This window comes from Gopherus evgoodei, chromosome 1 (assembly GCF_007399415.2).
Source record: "Gopherus evgoodei ecotype Sinaloan lineage chromosome 1, rGopEvg1_v1.p, whole genome shotgun sequence".
Taxonomy (NCBI): domain Eukaryota; kingdom Metazoa; phylum Chordata; order Testudines; family Testudinidae; genus Gopherus; species Gopherus evgoodei.
Genome location: NC_044322.1, coordinates 181,535,166 through 181,552,625, shown reverse-complemented (window position 1 = coordinate 181,552,625; position 17,460 = coordinate 181,535,166). Strand labels below are relative to the sequence as shown.

Here is a 17,460-nt window from a genome sequence, read left to right as displayed (position 1 = left end):
CTGCGCCACCGCCCCCTACAGGGTGGCCAGAGCGGCAAACAAAAAAAAAAAGATTGTTTAGGATTGGATGGAATGCCGCCCCTTAGAATCTGCCGAGCTTGCTTGGCTGGTGTCTGGAGCCGGCCCTGGATGTGTTATCAGTTTAATGTAAGTAAGTGATAAAATAATGTAACTACTTCCTACTGTTAATTATCCTCATTAGATAGACAGATAGATACATAAGTATCTATCTGCATGAATTAACAAAACCTCTCAAAGTAGAAACTGTCATCATGTATATACACATTATTAATTACAAGGAAAGAAAGAAAACACCATGTGCAAACAGCACAGCCTACAAATAATGTTACTTCACCACTGTGGTCACTCAGGCTCACTGTATAGAATTAATAAGAAATCAATAAGATTTTGGAGTGAGTTTAGCCTGGCATGCTAATGCTGCCATCAGTAAATATGCGTGAATTGCCAACACTGCTTAGCCTGGGCCAAGTCATGAAAGGTGTTTTCCTCTTTGAAACCAATAATGTGCTAACATTAATTAGTATATTGGGAAAGAAAACTAGCTGGAAAATACCTCAATATTTTAAGAGTTATTTTTCATGTAAAATTGGCCAAAAGTTGGAGGTGGTTTTTTTCTTGGTTTTTTTTTTTAATAGAATCGTATGTAATTTTATTATAACTATCTGACTTCTCCACAACCCACAGGAAACTTGAGATATATCAGCTATAGGAGTGTTACCAGTCCTGACAAAACAGAATAAAGACATCTGACGGGGAAAATAAGAGAACTTTTATTTTTATTTTTCCTTACCAAATGTAATTCTCTGAGGCTAGATTGTGACTGTAGGCAGAGCACTGAGCAAAATGTGTGTGTGAGAGCTGCACCGCACTGCTGGGGTAGCTCCAGGAGGCATTGTGCTTCATAGACACGTCTGAGGCCCTACATCTTACCCACTGCAAGTAAGAAATTTATTGCTTGCTTATACCAGCACTAAATTATTATTTCCCCTGTACAGGCTCAGCTACTCTCGACAGTGAGTTGAGGTGGATGGAGCCAATGCTCTGCCCATTCCTCTCTCCTTCCTTCCTCAGCCCCCAACTCCAGATAAGGAGGCAGTGGGCGAATAGTTCTGCTTACTTGTATGTGCCTAATAGGGTGATCAGATAGCAAGTGTGAAAAATAGGACAGGGGATGGGGAGTAATAGGTACCTATATAAGAAAAAGCCCTGAATATTGGGACTGTCCATATAAAATCAGGACATCTGGTCCCCCTAGTGCCTAAACCCAAAGTTTGGGGCAAACATAGGAGTAAAGTGGTGAAGTTGGTGGGGGATTTACACTCCATCTTACTGTCATGTGGTTATGTAGTCTGATTCGCAATCTAGCTCATAATTGGAGTTGGGAATACTGAAAGACTGCCTTTTGCAACAAGACTTTGGTGAGAGGTACAGTTAATCCTTTCTGTACTTTTGTTATGCTAGATGTGCTGGAGATGTAAAAGACTGTCTTACAGTAATGATGAAATGTGGTCCACAGCAATGCATTTAAAGCTTCTCATACATAGGCATTTTTACAGCACACGTTAAACAGGCATACAGCATTCATCCATTCCACCTTTATTTGTAAAACCAGCATTGTTAGGGTTGGGTTTTTTAAAATTAGTTCTGATAGCACCTGTCCTGTTCATGATAGAACCTGACAAGTTTGTAGTAAATAGTTACTGTTCTTACCAGCATAATTGCTCAGCCCCTTCCTCTTCTTTCTTCGCCAATACAGCCAGATGCTGAAACCCATCAGAATTACCCAGCATGCCCCACCAATGCCAGCTATAAAGGCAGGCTGCTTGACAACATCAGTGATTTGTTCAGTTATGCTGTTGTTATTTTCAGTGATGACAACTTCGTTACGACCTCCTGCACAAAGGAAAGTCAGTATCACATGTTTATAATGTACTCGTAATGCAACCAAGAAACAGAGACCTGAAATGGAAAAGAAACAACAGTACTGTGCTTCAAAATAATTTTCCATGATGGGGTACAGGTAGTTGGGTATGGATTTATAGGGTGTTCAAAAACAGATTTGAAGGCAATGTTTCCTGCAAGAGAACCTACAATTCATTGAAGTTATTCAAACATATGTTGAAAAAAATCTACTATACTACTGTCCTCATAAGCTAACAGATGGCAGCTCACAGTCAGTTTTTGTGAAATATTCTTGATATGGGCATAAGCAGAATACCACAAAGAGAGACGAAGACACAAAGTGACTGGAACACAGACTATATGCTGTCTTGACTGTATCTAATGATTTAGAATTTATTGACTTCCTGCATATGTCCCATTTTCCTTCTCTTGATTTTAAAACTGAACTGGTAGCTCAGTATCTGGTTTGATAACAAGCCCCTAATCTAAACTGTTATCTGTGGATGGACGTCACACAAATGCCAAAGTGTGTAGCTACAGAACTGACAAACACTGTGACTGGTCAGTTAGAAACTCTCTTCCAAAATATCTCACCTCTTCAATCTGAGCCACAGACTCAAAAATACAGCAGTTATAAAAATATGAAAATCAGATAACATTTTAAACAGAAAATGTGAATAGTAACCTTGTACATGTTTGGTGTAAAACATCTTACTCTGTGTGGGTTATTTTAAATGATGCCAAAATTATCCACCTTACTATTTAGAGCATTCGTGAAACTACTTACAGCATTTTAAGGATATAGAGGAGACGATTCAGTGCTGCAAATTACTGTATTATAAAAAGCAAATATTTGGACTCTTAATTACAGGAACTAGCAAATTATAAGAACCTATCCCCAATGTAGGAAGTAGAATATCTGTAGCAATAAAGTGGTTATTTCAGGCAAATTGTTATAAGTATTGTAGCATTATGCCTTGCTGTGAACATTTCTATATTCCTCTTCTATAATTCAGCAATGGTTAAATTCACTCTTCACTTCTTGGAACACAACTGCTGCTGTGTCAGCATACTGGCTGTAGTGTAAAGTAAACAAACAAAGTCATTTACTAAAGTCAATGCAAGAAAGAAAAGACTTTAAGGATCTGATTCTTATTCCCACTAATTCTCCTTTACACGACTCCAGCAGCCTTGCAGTGGATGTAAATATAATATCCCCTTTAATGCCCCCTTTCATTGCCAAATCAGTGTAATGGGGCCTTAATATAAATGAGACTCAAGTCCAGAGAACATAAGAGTTCACTTCACTTCATTATGCTCCACTTGTCTAATCATACTCTATCTGTCAGAGCCTCCTTCCCTTAGTCATTGATGTCAATTGCAGCAATGCCTTAGTGACAAGCCCGGTTTAGACCTTATACTTCATTCAGAGGTGGTTGAAGTTACTTATTAATAAATATGATGTAGTGAATTATTTGCTGGGACTGCTGTTAGTAATCCATGTGATTTTATTATGCTTTTCCGCTATCTGATTACTCATATCAATACTTAGTAATTCTGTCTGCCTTTGTGAACAAATGGTTCAAATGTTATGCTTGATTGTGGCTTGGTTTTAGTAGTTTTGTTGAAAAATCACTGAAAATTGTACTATAAAGAAAAAAAGCAGGGAATTTTAGAGAGAGAGAATTTTAGAACACCAGAGAGTAGAGTCAAGGGAGAAAAGCCCTTGACTAATTATGGCTGAGGGCAACATGAACCCTCCCTTATATACATTTGGTAATTTTAAAGCATTGCATTGCATTGTGCCTGAAAATTAAACCACAGACCACAAAACCTGCCATAGTGCTTTCCAAAACTTTTCAATTTTATCAGGCCAATTATCAAAGCCCCAGTGCTTCCCACCCATTATATGCTATGAAGGCCAAAAGCTCAGTGGAAACCAGTGGGCAAGGAAAAGATGAGAGGGAGCAGTGGCTCCATCAGATGTTTTCCTCTTCTTTGGTGCCCTTGGAACCCTTCTTTAGGTGCACCATAGAGTTGAATCTCCCAGGGCTAGAAAGGAATGAGCCTCTCTCCTTGTGTACCTCAAGGGCTCAAAGGGACAGAAGAGGATGTGGTGAGGCAATGGAAGTGCTGCTCCTGAAGAACGCATGGAAAAAGGAAGGCCAGGGGAACACTTTGGACATGCTGGCTCTTTGAATAGATGTCCAGGAATCCAAAGAAAGGTAAGGAACTGCTCTGAATGAGCTCTTCTCTACCATCTACTGATGGGGGGAAAAAACCTCAGAAGCAGACCATATTTTTATGGCTGTGTCTACTCCATGGAGGTCACTAGCAAAAATACCTGCTCTACCAAAGTGATCAATTTTGGCTGTTTTGGGTTAAAATTAAGTCTTGGATGGAGGGATAATGAAATGTAATCATTATATAAAGGAGAAAAAAAACTCTGTATTTAATATGCCCTAACTATAACCTCATTTGCTAAGGAGGATAGTGATGCCAAATCCAAGTGAAAGTCAGAGGGGGTTAGGACAGGTGTTCCTATCTGGTAGTGCAGGCTCTGTTAAAAGGTTCTTAGATACCATTTTACCCTTCTCCTCCAGTGTTTAAAGAAAGAGATGATTTTCTGTCCATACAGAGTCCTTGATCTTACCAATGATCACTACAGCTGAAATCATTAATAAGCTGGTCTAAATGGCTGAGCCTTAGACCTGGTGAGGGGACAGTGCTGCAGTGAAATATAACACACAAAAGGCAGCAGCGGTGAGGTTGTCTACTACCTGATGAAATCACTAGAAACAGGAAGACTGGGCTAGTGGTAGAACATCAGAACCCAGCATTTCAGCTAAAGGGAGCAGGGCAAGGCAGAGGCATCACTCAAACCCAACCTCCCCCACTACTGGCAGGAGGTGAACTCATCTAATCACAACTCTGGAGTCTGGGACTCTGCTGAGCTCAGATAACAAATCATGAGTGCGGATGCACTGAAGGGCAAGGAGAGGGATGTGTTAACGGGACATTCGTCCATTGGACTTTTCACACCACAAAGGATTACCACCCATAACACTATGGTGAAGGTATTTTACTTACGGCTTGTCTGCTTTTGAATCATCACTGGGGTGTTTTCCCAAATTACTACTGTGTTCCCTCTCCTTTTAATATACATTTTATTTTGTTATACACAGACAATGTGCATGTAAGTGGAGAAGCACGGCCTTGGAGAGGCACCCAGGCATGATGATTAGTTTTCCCAGATTTCTGAGTGGGGGCTCGAGCTGGTTCTGTTTTGTAATGTTAAGAGGAACCCTAAGATATGAACATAGCACTTGATGCTACTACCACCACCTGGCAGAAAGGTTACAGAAAGGAATCTTGTTTCCCTATAGAAACCTTAAGCCCTGGACTGGACATTCTGCCTTCACAATGAGGTCAGAAACAGGTCCTCCATGAGTAGTGGATGCATAAGAAACTCCACAAGGAGAACCTCAGAGGAGCTTTCAGACGACTTTATCCCCTCCCAGAGCCTCTTCCAGAGGAAGATGCAATCTGCCTCCAAATTAGGTCAACTTACCTTCTAAGTTAGCAGCCTGGATGTTTGTTCTACCCTTCAGTGCTTAGCAATTACATGTGCAAAAGTAATAATTCATTTAAATGTCAAAATAACATATGCTTTGTGATTTCAGTAGCTGAAAAGTAAATGAACACAGATGCATGTTTCCTGTTGTCGTAAAACAAAATTAATCTAATTGTAAGGAGTTTGGGGAACAAATTACATTAATTTTGTATTTATTTGTCTCATATTTAATCAAAAGTAATATATATGTCATCCAAGGTATTAATGTACTATTTCATATACTGCAGGTGTTTCTATAACAATGCTGTCAGTTCTACAAATTAGAACACATATGAGGGATGTGTGTGACCTGTAATGCTCCATTGTTCTTGCAGACAAAGATATAATGAAATATGGACCAAAAATTAATTAGACACATCAGATTCGATTGTACCTATTACTGTGAAAGTTTGCAGCTGTTCCTCAGATTATTACACCAATTATAAAATATAAGTATGAACATGCCAACTGATTACTGAAATAATAGCTATATTATTAATCAATATTGTTTTAAAAATTATTTCTTCTTACAATCTAACTACATTTTCTTCGCTAGCATCCTCAACACTGGTGAGAAAAAAATTAGGTTTTTTCCCCTAGAAATAGCAAGTTTGACATATATTTCTTTATAGAAGCTTTGCAAGGTTTGAAGACACATGCAGTTCATGGAAAGAACACAATTCATAACTGTTTCTTTTTATTAGACCAAACAATCAAAGTATAGTTTCAAGATTGTAATTACAAATCACAGTAAGAAAATATTTTAATGTAATTAGGGAAGAAAAATTTATTATAGATATCTGGATATGTCATTAGAATGGCACGGTAAGATATCACTGTGGTATTATTTATACTGCACCACAGTTCTGCAGATAATTAAAAAAAAATCACATTATGGGTCCCTTCCCCATGTAATCAAAATTTTATCCTGCAAACACACATATGTGAATAACTATTCACTTGAGTAGTCCCAGGGGCATAAATTACAGAATCACCAAAATACAAGGCTGGAAGGGACCTCAAGAGGTCATCTAGTCTCTGCACTGAGGCAGGACTAAGCAGACCATCCCTGACAGGTGTTTGTCTAACCTTTTCTTAAATACTTCTAATGATGGGGATTCCACAACTATCCTTGGATGCCTATTCCAGTGCTTAACTCTTCTTATAGTTAGAAAGTCTTTTCTAATATTTAGCCTAAATCACATTTGCTGCAGATTAAGCTGATTCCTTTTTGTCCTACCTTCAGTGGATGTGGAGAATAATTGATCCATCCTCTTTATAACATCCCTTCACATATTTGACAACTGTTATCAAGTCCCCCGGAAACTCTATTTACATGAGTAAAGTTACTTACATAAGTATTTGAGGATTGCAACCTATAATGATTCCCCATTTACAATTACATTTTGAGACCTGTCAGTTAGCCAGTTTTTAATCCATATAATGTGTGCTATATTGATTTTTCATTGTTCTAGTTTCTCAATCAAAATATCATGTGGTACCATGTCATCTCTTAGGGATATCTAACTATATTACATCAACACTATTACCTTTACCAACCAAATCTGTAATTTCATCAAAGATGATATCAAGATAGTCTATAAACTATAGAAAAAATATGGAAATGTAAGTGAAAAAGGGAACCAAAATCAAAATAGAAAAGACCTTATCCGTCACTTTTCATCTAAAGGGCATTAAATATGTAGAAAGTGCTACCAGACAAGATTGTTGAGGCAGATATTCTGGGATCATTAAAGTAAGAATTAAATGACATTATGAGTATAACAATGAATAAATTAAAAGTCTGTAAGTTCCAACTGGCATTTTCCGATTTATGATGTACTTACATGCTCATGTCTCTTCCACAAACATGGAAACATATCTTTCCATGTAGCTCTGGGGTATATTAACCAGTTTTGTAAGAGTCAGGGAAGGACTGATGGCTCAGTCCTGCAAGGTGCTGAGCACTGTAGCCCAGGTCCAGCAAAGCACATTCGCACATATTTAACTTGATGCAAGTGAGTAATGGGACTACTACTCACATGTTTCAAGTTAAACATGCTTAAATGCTATGCTGGATTAGCACCATTTGTGTTCAGCACCTTGCAGGATTGAACCCTTAAAGCAGTACTTCCAGAGACACCTCACACAAAAGTCAGGTCATTCAAAAGTAATGAACTAAAAGTGAAAGGTCAGTCTCTTGGTAGAGATCATTTGAAGGGAGGCCCCAGATTCATATCTAGTATCCTTCCCAAGATTTTTTGTAATAGCTGAGTTCATTATTTTCAGTCTTGCAAGATTCTTTTCCTTGTCATACACACTCCCATGAAGCTTCAGTGAAGAGACTCACCCTAAGGGTAGATCTATCTTAATCTCTCTTTTCAGACTTCCTCTCCAAAAAGAAATACAAGAGAAAAAACCTAAATCTAAACTTCTGCATTGCCCTACTTTTGAGAGGATACATTTGTAATGTGAAGGTCATTAACCACTTAAAAATGAAGCTTAAATAGGACTTAAGTGGGAGCTAGGTCTTGTGCTGGCTTTTCTCCGAAGGGTTAATTTCACCCCAACTCAAATGAACATTCTAAGTCTGAGACATTGCTTTAGTTACATTTTCCACTTTTCCACATTTTCAGTAGTCTCTGCCAAGAGTCCGAAAGGCACAATATAAGAAATAGAAGAGGCAATTACAAAACTTTGCCCCAGTACTCTTTCAGTAATAACAAAATTTTAAAGCAACATTAACAGTTGGCCCAAAGCCATAGTTCAAACAGATCAAATTAATAAACAAGTTCCTATACTCAAAGCACTTTAATGCAGCTCCACAACAAAAAAACTCAATTCAGATCTGTTCAGTTGCCTGCCCCACCCCTAGTTACTGTTATAGAAGAATCTCAGAAGGATAAGGTTCTAGGTTTCCCTCAGGTCATGAAATTAATTGAGCACGGAAACCACTAATAAGAACCAGTAATTTCAAAGGAAAGAGATGATAATACCAGCTTTCCTCTTTAGTTGGACTAGAGGCCGCTTGTTCTTTGGCAGAAGGAAGCCCATCTGCTTGGGATAGCTGAGAAGTGCTAAACTTCAAATGCTCAGAAAACCAACTTTAAACAGTGCCTCGAGCAGCAGCAGCTCAAATAAGGCAATACTACGAGCATCTCAACAGGATAAGAGAGCTAGTTCTATAAATCTGTCAACCTGTAGGAGTGGTAAATTCGTAATAAAATATTAAATCAGCTGTGCAGGATAATCTATGTTTTTTAATATGCTTCAGGAAAGGAAGAACTATTTCATCTTATTAGCTGTGAGAACTATACAGAAGAGGAAGCGGCAGTGTTGGCAGGCAGTGGAACATTTAAAGTTAACTAGATAGCTCAAATTGAATTGCACCTTGTTTTTTTGCTCCACTGGATTTTTATGCTTTCAGAAGTGATTTATGAAAGCTTTTCAGAAATACTAAACAGGTAAAATAAAATAGAGGAGACAATCACTTACCAATTATTATGGGTTGCGGTTCACTTTTTACTCCAACACCTGCACTGGTACTTGCTGCAACTTCCACTCGATACTGAATACCAGGGTATAGGCCACCTATCACTACAGAGCGAATGGCTGCATCTACTGTTTTGTTGATGTGAAATCGAGTCTCATTACCTAGGCACCAGATCTAGGGTAGAGATTGGAGAAACAAAACAATATGAAAATAATCATGCTTGCAAACAGTGGTGCACAAATATTGTATATTAATACACTGCACTGGAAATACATATATTATGTTGAAATGCAACTGCTAAATTCCTTTAAATGTTTAGGCCTGATTCTGCAAAGCCTTATGCATGTGCTTAACTTTACACGTGGCTAAAATTTTCATTCTTGCTCTGGCCTCTTTACACCAGGTAAAAGAGCCAGAGCAGCATAAGGCCCTAAATCCAAACAGTGTGCAGGAATGGAGAAAGACTGCCACATGCTATCTTCCAAGGACCTACTTACCAGCCCTGACATAGGGGGAATGCTGAGAACAGTGCTGGAGGTGGAGAGGCATGCTGGAGGTGGAGCACATAGCATGGCAGACATTCTTCATGCTACTACTGTCCACAGGCAGCTGGGCATGGGATTCAAAAAGCCCCCAAGCAGCCCAGGATCAGTAGGGTTCAAAGATGGCTTAAAATCACCTCCTTCCCCATGCCCCTGGGCTGTAAGTTCCATGCTGCAATTCTTAGAGGCACAACCCAGAATCTCACCCATTGACTTTAATGACATTAAGCATATGCATACATCTTTGCTGGATCGGGCACTTGTTCAGTTACTATGGCTATAACCTATGGTTTTCTAAAGTTATTTTTTCAGTCTCATTTTTTTCTATTGAATAGAAAATGTGCATCAAACATTACAACAAGAAGCATGTTGAAACACTCCTAAGAATACTATACAAAATTTCCTTTTAAGTATTTTCAGCTTTCTATCTTGGTAGAAAAAGGGTGTGTGCCATTTCTAAAGTGCTATGCTATGTTGTTGCTGTCATAACTGAAATTGTTCAGGAATCTAAATTTTGCAGTCTGACTTATTTTACCAGGTAATTCAACAAACACAAAAAATACTTCATATATATCCTGATTTGTGCCATATTTCAAACCAGCACTTTGTGGCGCGAGTGGTATACTATTTCAAGGCAGTTTTGCTTCTCTCTCTTATATTTATTCATGAGCATTTCCTGAGACATTTTAGCATTGAGATGTTCAGGGACTCTTTTTTAGTTGAAGGGATCTGTGGAGACTATTACGATAATATTAAAGAATGCATTAACTACCACTCTAATTCCACTCAAGGGAACCAATACATAAAAAATCCCATATATGCATGTATGTAATTACTGTACCAAAGGAAGGTGCTGCTGGTTGAAAACAACATGCGGTTGCTGACAAAGGGCTGGATTATCACAGACCTTACTTGGCTCAGTAGAAGAGAAAGCAGGAGTAACATCCCCATTGCTCCTATGCTTGGCACTGCTCAGTTTTTGATTCTAGCTTCACAGTACCAGAGACGACTCACCTGCTACACCTCCCTGTAAGCAAGGAGTGGGTGATAGAAGAATCCCTGCTTTCCTTGGCTCAAATAGAGCTTATTTGCCGGCCAGAGTCCTGGCCAGGTGCATGAGGGAGTGGGGAGGAGTCATCATGATTTTTCCTGATCTGGTCCTAGGAAAGTACAGTATTACATGGTGCTCCTAATTTAAGGCAGACTGTAAGGTTGCAAACCAGTACCTAGTTAATGAAGGCATTTCAGACTATTTTGACAATGAAATTGTTGTAGGCATAAATGAAGGAAGAAACAAAATGTGTAGCTCAGATTATAGGAAAATGCTGAGATATTATATTACTTAATAAGAGAAATATCACATAAGCAAGTAATTACAGATTAATTAAGATTTTCAAAATAGGTGCATAATGGTAGGGTTCTAAATTCACACTTATTTAGGTACCTAAATGAGGTACCTAATTTTTAAAAGTGCTGATCATACAATGCTTTCCACAGACGTAAATGGCAGCTACTGGGTCATTTTTGAAAATCATGTCAATCAGGTACATAAATATGGAATTAAGAGCCCAAATTTAGTCTCCTAGGTTTTGAAAATCTTGGCCTATGTCCCAATGCATATGTATAAAAGTTAAGAGTTAAAGTTGTGTGGATAACTCTTACGCATTTTCTGATGTTTTTAATGCTTAACCGTGAAGTCATAACATTCTCTTAAGACAGTTTTTTAATGGAATTTATAAGAAGCAAATATTGACATATTGGAGTTGGTATGAAGATGAATTGATGTGAAAATGAGGTTTCAGCAGCATAGTTGGTTTAATAAATTGTGGTATTGACCAAACCAAATAAAACAAAACAACAAACTAATACATTACAAATAAATATTGTGTGTCTTTAAAACACCCACTCAAAAGAGTGAAACATAAAAGAGCCTATAACTGATTTTAAAACTAAGTGCCTGCCTCCCTCCTCCATCTTTGAGTTAGATTCGCCCACATTGGAGCAGGGGGTATAAATTACACCTTCCTGTGTGATATGACCAAACTGCATCCACAAGTGGCAATTCCAACACTTGCACTCTTCTGGGACTTCTGTTGGGGCAAGGCAGCTTCTTTTTCCACCACAGGCTCCATATGAGGCCCACTAGTTCAGGCTATTGAAGATACTCACTGAAATAGTGTATCCCCCTACCCACAATCTTCTGACATCCCCAATAGGATTTCTCCCTGAAGAAGGGAAGTTGTGGCCACTTTCCCCAGATGCAACCTCTGGCAGTTTTTTTTGCATCTGGAGCTTTGTTCCTGAATTCCCACTAGCTTCCACTGACAGAAACCAATGCTGAATCTGCTCCAAGAGTATGGCTTCTCAAGTTAATTCTCTGACCTCAAGCATGTATGCTGCCAAGCCCATCATTTCCCCCTGGCATTTGGGTAGAAGATGTGATGAGGGCTGAAAGGGTTTTACTACTATTACATCTGCTGTGCAGGGCTATTTCTGTTATTCTATGTGCTGAGGGGTATTTATTTACGGGAGTGGGATGAACAGTCCATTGGATAGCATTTTGCAGCATATCCGTGTTGTAAACATTTATTTATGCATAAGTGGTCAGAGCATGGGATTGACCATTGACCAATATAGACTCTGAGGATGACACCTTGCAGACACCACATGAATGATGGAGGACAAAAGATAAGTAAAGGGATCTACTAACCCACTGAGGAACAGATACAGCAAGCATTGGCTATATTAGTGATGTTCAACCCGTTGCCCCAGGGAGGCTGCTTGTGGCCTGCAGTTCTCTAAATTATGGCCCTTAAAAGATAATCGTGGAAGATCTGCATTTAATTACAAATTGAACTTGTGTTCTCAGGGTCACGCCTGGTGATTTTTACACTTAAGTATTTGAGTCAGCATTGTTGCAGGGCAGAGAGGAAGGAGTAGCTTTGGCTGATCCACTACCAGCTTCCCTGTCAGGCTGTGGGAGTTCTAAGATAGGAGCTTGGCTGATTCACCCCGAGCCTAGAGTGGTGCGTAGTACAAGATGACTCCTCTCCCCCTCACAGATCAGTTTTGTTTTTAACATAATGTTGATGCTGCTTAACTAGGGAAAAAAAGGTATAACTGCTCAGACTTCTCTGCTTGTTATTATACAGATGCATATTTCATTATGTCGAAATCTAAATCCACACAAAAAAAAATCCGACGAAGTGGGTATTCACCCATGAAAGCTCATGCTCCAATACACCTGTTAGTCTATAAGGTGCCACAGGACTCTTTGCTGCTTTTACAGATCCAGACTAACATGGCTACCCCTAAGATACTTAAAAAAAAAAAGTGATGTTCTATAATTCAACCACACAATTTGGCTTAATTCACATCCTTCCCATTGTACATCAATTCTACCTTATACTCCTGGATGATTCCATTTTGGTGATCTGGTGGGGGAGGGTCCCAGGAAATGCTGATGCTTGTGCTGTTATGGTTTCCAACTGTTAGAACAGTAACAGACTGTGGAGGGGCACTTGGAGCTGTACCAGGTAGAAGGAACAAATAGAAGAATGACATTATTGCAGTTGCTGGATCATTAATTTTGCTTACACAGTGTAAGAGCAAGCAGAGAATCTATGAAGTTTGCACTCCCATGGGCTTGGAGATGGATACATTCTTGGGCAACGACAGTTATGAAAAATGCCTTTCTGAAAAGAAGCATGGCATTGAATGAAAATGCAATAGTTGTGGCAACAGAGAAGCAATACAAATCACCCTTTTTTTATTTATTTATTTATTTAAGCATGTCTCAAGTTTACATTAGAATTAGTCTCAGACTTATAATCATTTTCTTATACACATGGTTGCGACTGAATACAGAAATTAAATCTGCTATCTCAGTCTGCCCTAAACATTGTTCTTACCCCCCTATCTCCACTGCCCCTCCATGATCTAATATTGCCTAGTGATGAACAGAAGGGGATATTTTTAAAGACACATATCCTTAAGGTATTTAAATGTAGGATATTCCAATTTTTGCCCGGCCAAAGAGTTAAAACACATATGGCTTTAATCTCAGTCACATTGCCAGAGAAATGGTCATATATATTGTTACTCCTTTTGATTTGAGGGATTAGCCAAAATTTTGGGGCCTTGTGGGTTGTCCCAGTTAGGAGGATAAACTGATGATGCAGTCAGGTATTTCTCTGAAGCAATCCTGTTTATTTACAAAGAATACCAGTGCTCAGACCTCTCTGGAACAGAGCAGGAATCAAACAATCAGAAAAATGACAATTTCTTTGCTCACAGTTCAAAGCCTCTTTCACATAGCACTCAGCTCAAAAAAGATTTCTCTATCTAGGCTTTTCCTCGGGGCCATGCTCCAAGTGCTCATCCAGGCCATGCCCCGTCTTTCTGCTCTTCCTCTGTGTAGCCTTTTATTTTCTTAAAGTGAATTTAGTGTTATAATACACCACCGTGGGTTCAGCTCTGGTTGCTACCGTTTGAAGCTCAACAGAGTGAAAATTGCCTCTGGCACTTTTTTCAAATGTGGAGACTCTAGAACAGGGGTAGGCAACCTATGGCACGTGTACCAAAAGCGGCACGTGAGCTGATTTTCAGTGGCACTCACACTGCCCAGGTCCTGGCCACCGGTCCGGGGGGCTCTGCATTTTAATTTAATTTTAAATGAAGCTTCTTAAACATTTTAAAATCCTGGTTTACTTTACATACAACAATAGTTTGGTTATATATTATAGACTTATAGAAAGAGGCCTTCTAAAAACATTAAAATGTATTACTGGCACGCAAAACCTTAAATTAGACTGAATAAATGAAGACTCAGCACACCATTTCTGAAAGGTTGCCCACCCTTGCTGTAGAAACACACAAAGTCCAAGGATAGGGATCACAGACACAATCACAATCACAAAGTCCTGTCCATACTGCAAGTTTTATTAAAGCAGTAAGTAAAGTTACAATTACCCATAAATATAGAAATCCTACAAAAAAATATGCAATTATTATAACTGCAGTCATGCACAGATCCACAAAAATATTCTAGGGTCTGATGGATTTCTCAATAGATGATCATTGCTAGAGGTATGGTTCCTGCTGGAGGGATGAGATCATTCCTTGGATTTTCCCACTTTTTCCCAATCATGGAACCCTCTTTTATATTGTAATTCTGACGACACCTAACTCTTTACACATATGTATGAAAGTGCTCTTTTTTCCTTATCTGTTCTTCCACACCCCATGACTATTGAGGTGCCCCATTTTTCATAGGTTGTTCTTAGTTCCTCTTATTCTCATTAGCATCTACGCAAAACATGTAGCCTGCAGTCAAGACAGACATTCAAAGATGTTACAATTAGGTGTTTCGTGGTTTTGGACAATACGCTGCGGTCATTACGATCTACTTTCCGTAACATCACATGTTGGCACATCTTTACATTAAACTCGTGACTTTACTGCACAGGGTTATTCCCAGTTCACCCACTCCTGTCAAGTTTTCTTAAGCCTAGGACCTAGTATGGCTAAACTAACATCTTACAGGTCTCAGCCTGCAGGCCTTGCGTTCCAGCCATGCTTTACTTATACAAATAATACACACTCATCACTCCTAAATACTTATTAATCCTATACTTGTATAATCCTACAATTTATTTCTATTTAGCATATATAAATTATATATGAAATAGCATGTTAACTGACCATAACATCACATAACAGAATGATCAAGGGATGATAAAATGAACTAATGAACATCTGTAACCCTTTGTGGTGTGCATCTCTCTCCATGCATCCCCACTCCAAATAGCAAAACCTCTCCACCCATACAGTCAAAATTTCTGAATGACCTCACATGTGCCATTGTTGTAGGTGGTGACATGTGCCTGTGTTTTTTTTGAGGCCTCTATTGTTTCAGCTACGTGGTTCCATAAAGAAGTTGAATTGCATCTTAAAACTATTTTACATGAAAGGTGGCAGTTAGATTCCCTCTGCTTCAATGATATTGAACCCAACCCATAAAAATATCCACCTCTTCTTTTCTGTACATTTCTGTCACGTTAAACAAAAAATTCACTGAGGTCCAGGATTTCCAACTGAAGCCCTTCCCTCAGTTTTCTCCTTTAGCTCTGTATTCCTGTCCATAAAGGACTTGGTTCACTTTGTTGCTCCATTAGTTCTGAGGGCACCAAAACTCTGGACAAGTCCTTTCGTTACTGGGTTTTCCTGATTGTTTAAACATCCTTGGACCATAGTTCCCTGAAAAGTGGGCCCAAAGTCACCGTCATCTCCCTATTCACCTTTTGATCTTCCCTGGCTTTCAATGCCTGGGTTACCCAAAAGCCCTGGCAGGCTGAGGACAGCTGGAATGTCAGGATCACTCAAGTTTCCTGAGTCAATCCAGGATTCATTAATTTTTCCTATGGCTTCTCGACTACACCTGTTGTTTTGCAGAATCTGACCTACAAATCTGGATCCAGGAATTTAAACTCAACTCCTTTTAGTGACTATAATGGGGGGATCTCACCTCTTGAGAGACTCCTAGTAGCTGGGTGTGGTACACAGTCTTTTTATCATGCCTGGAACCATCTGCTGCCAACTGACCTTGGTGGGGCTTCAGTGGCTTGGCCCTCCAACCAAGTCACAAAATCCAAATGAAACACTTCTGTGATAGTAAAGAGTTCAATAAGTGAACAGTAACACTGCCTTCACTAGTCTTCAGCCCCAGCTCTGGACACTTTAAATTTAGCTCTGTGTTTAGGTTCTCAAATAAGCTATGTCCCCTTCTTTGGGTTTATACCACTGTGACTGGTAGAGGAACCTGGAATCTCTGACTACTTTGGGTTCCGACTCAGGGACCTTATGCATAGCAGCCACATAGTGCTTAATTTCAGTTTGTTGTTGTTTCTTCCCTGGGCTGCTTCCTACTTAGCCTCCCCCTGCCCCCTTTTTAATTTATATTTTGTTTGCTTCACTCTTATCTCAGGGTCCTCTCTCTCTCCCTATAAACCCAGCTATTCAAATGCAGCCAGCACCAAACTCTGGCTATCCACTGAGCACCTGTGGTCAGAGAGGAGAACCTGGCCTTACCTCTCTTGTCCGAGCCACGAATTGACTCCTAAGGCCCGGCAGCTCCTTTTATCTGAGCCTGCTGGGTTCTGATTGGCTACTTCTGTGAAACCTCTCAAAGCAGGCCTGGAGGACCCACCTACACTGCTCTTTTCCTCTGAGCTCACTGCTGGCTTGGGATATCTTTGTCTCCCTGCTTGGGATCTTGACCTACCTCAAGCTCTCTGAATGCATGAACCTGGAGGCCTCCCTCCATAGCCATCCTCTATTGGGGTCTCCATTCCAGAACCTATTCCCTTTCTGTCTTCCCAATACCACCTACTGGTATGGCCTCCACTACTGGTACTGTTTTCTATACTTAATGCCACAACCTTGGATCGAGGGGGAAGAGTCCCCACAAGTATGAGGCCACTTCACTTTTGTAGGCCCTAGGGTTCTTCACACAAAGCCCCTCTTATCTACTTTCCTAACTGCCACCTCCTATCCCCTAGCTGTAGGAATATCCTGCTTGACCTCTCTAAAGGGACTGCTCTGACCTAAGATTTTTATCCATAGCCCTCAGGACACTAACTTTCCCCGTATGTTTCAAAATATTATGATAGAAAGCATTCTGGAGTCTTGCCAAACTTCCCTGTTGTTGCTCTATCATGATGATCATTAGCAGCAGGTTGGCTGTAGTATCCTCTTTTCTTATGGTTGTCATCTTCTTCTGCTCTTGCATTGCTGCCCGTTGTTGTTGCAGGATCAACAGGAGTGCCTCCATCTTTCCCTTCTTTTGGGGTCTGGTCTGAAAATCCCACTTCTAGTACCAAATCATAACG

The 17,460-nt window shown here is 39.7% G+C and overlaps 1 protein-coding gene across 16 annotated transcripts in view; it reads right to left on the bottom strand.

The window, feature by feature from the left end:
• ROBO2 (roundabout guidance receptor 2) overlaps positions 1–17,460 on the bottom strand; it is a 1,574,925-nt gene that overhangs the window by 63,115 nt on the left and 1,494,350 nt on the right. For all 16 annotated transcript variants that reach the window (XM_030580139.1, XM_030580131.1, XM_030580217.1 and 13 more), the window contains 3 exons: positions 12,974–13,098; positions 9,032–9,203; positions 1,732–1,914 (listed from right to left, as the gene is read on the bottom strand). In XM_030580139.1, coding sequence (XP_030435999.1) covers positions 1,732–1,914; positions 9,032–9,203; positions 12,974–13,098 — 480 coding nt within the window. The remainder of the gene's footprint in view (positions 1–1,731; positions 1,915–9,031; positions 9,204–12,973; positions 13,099–17,460) is intronic.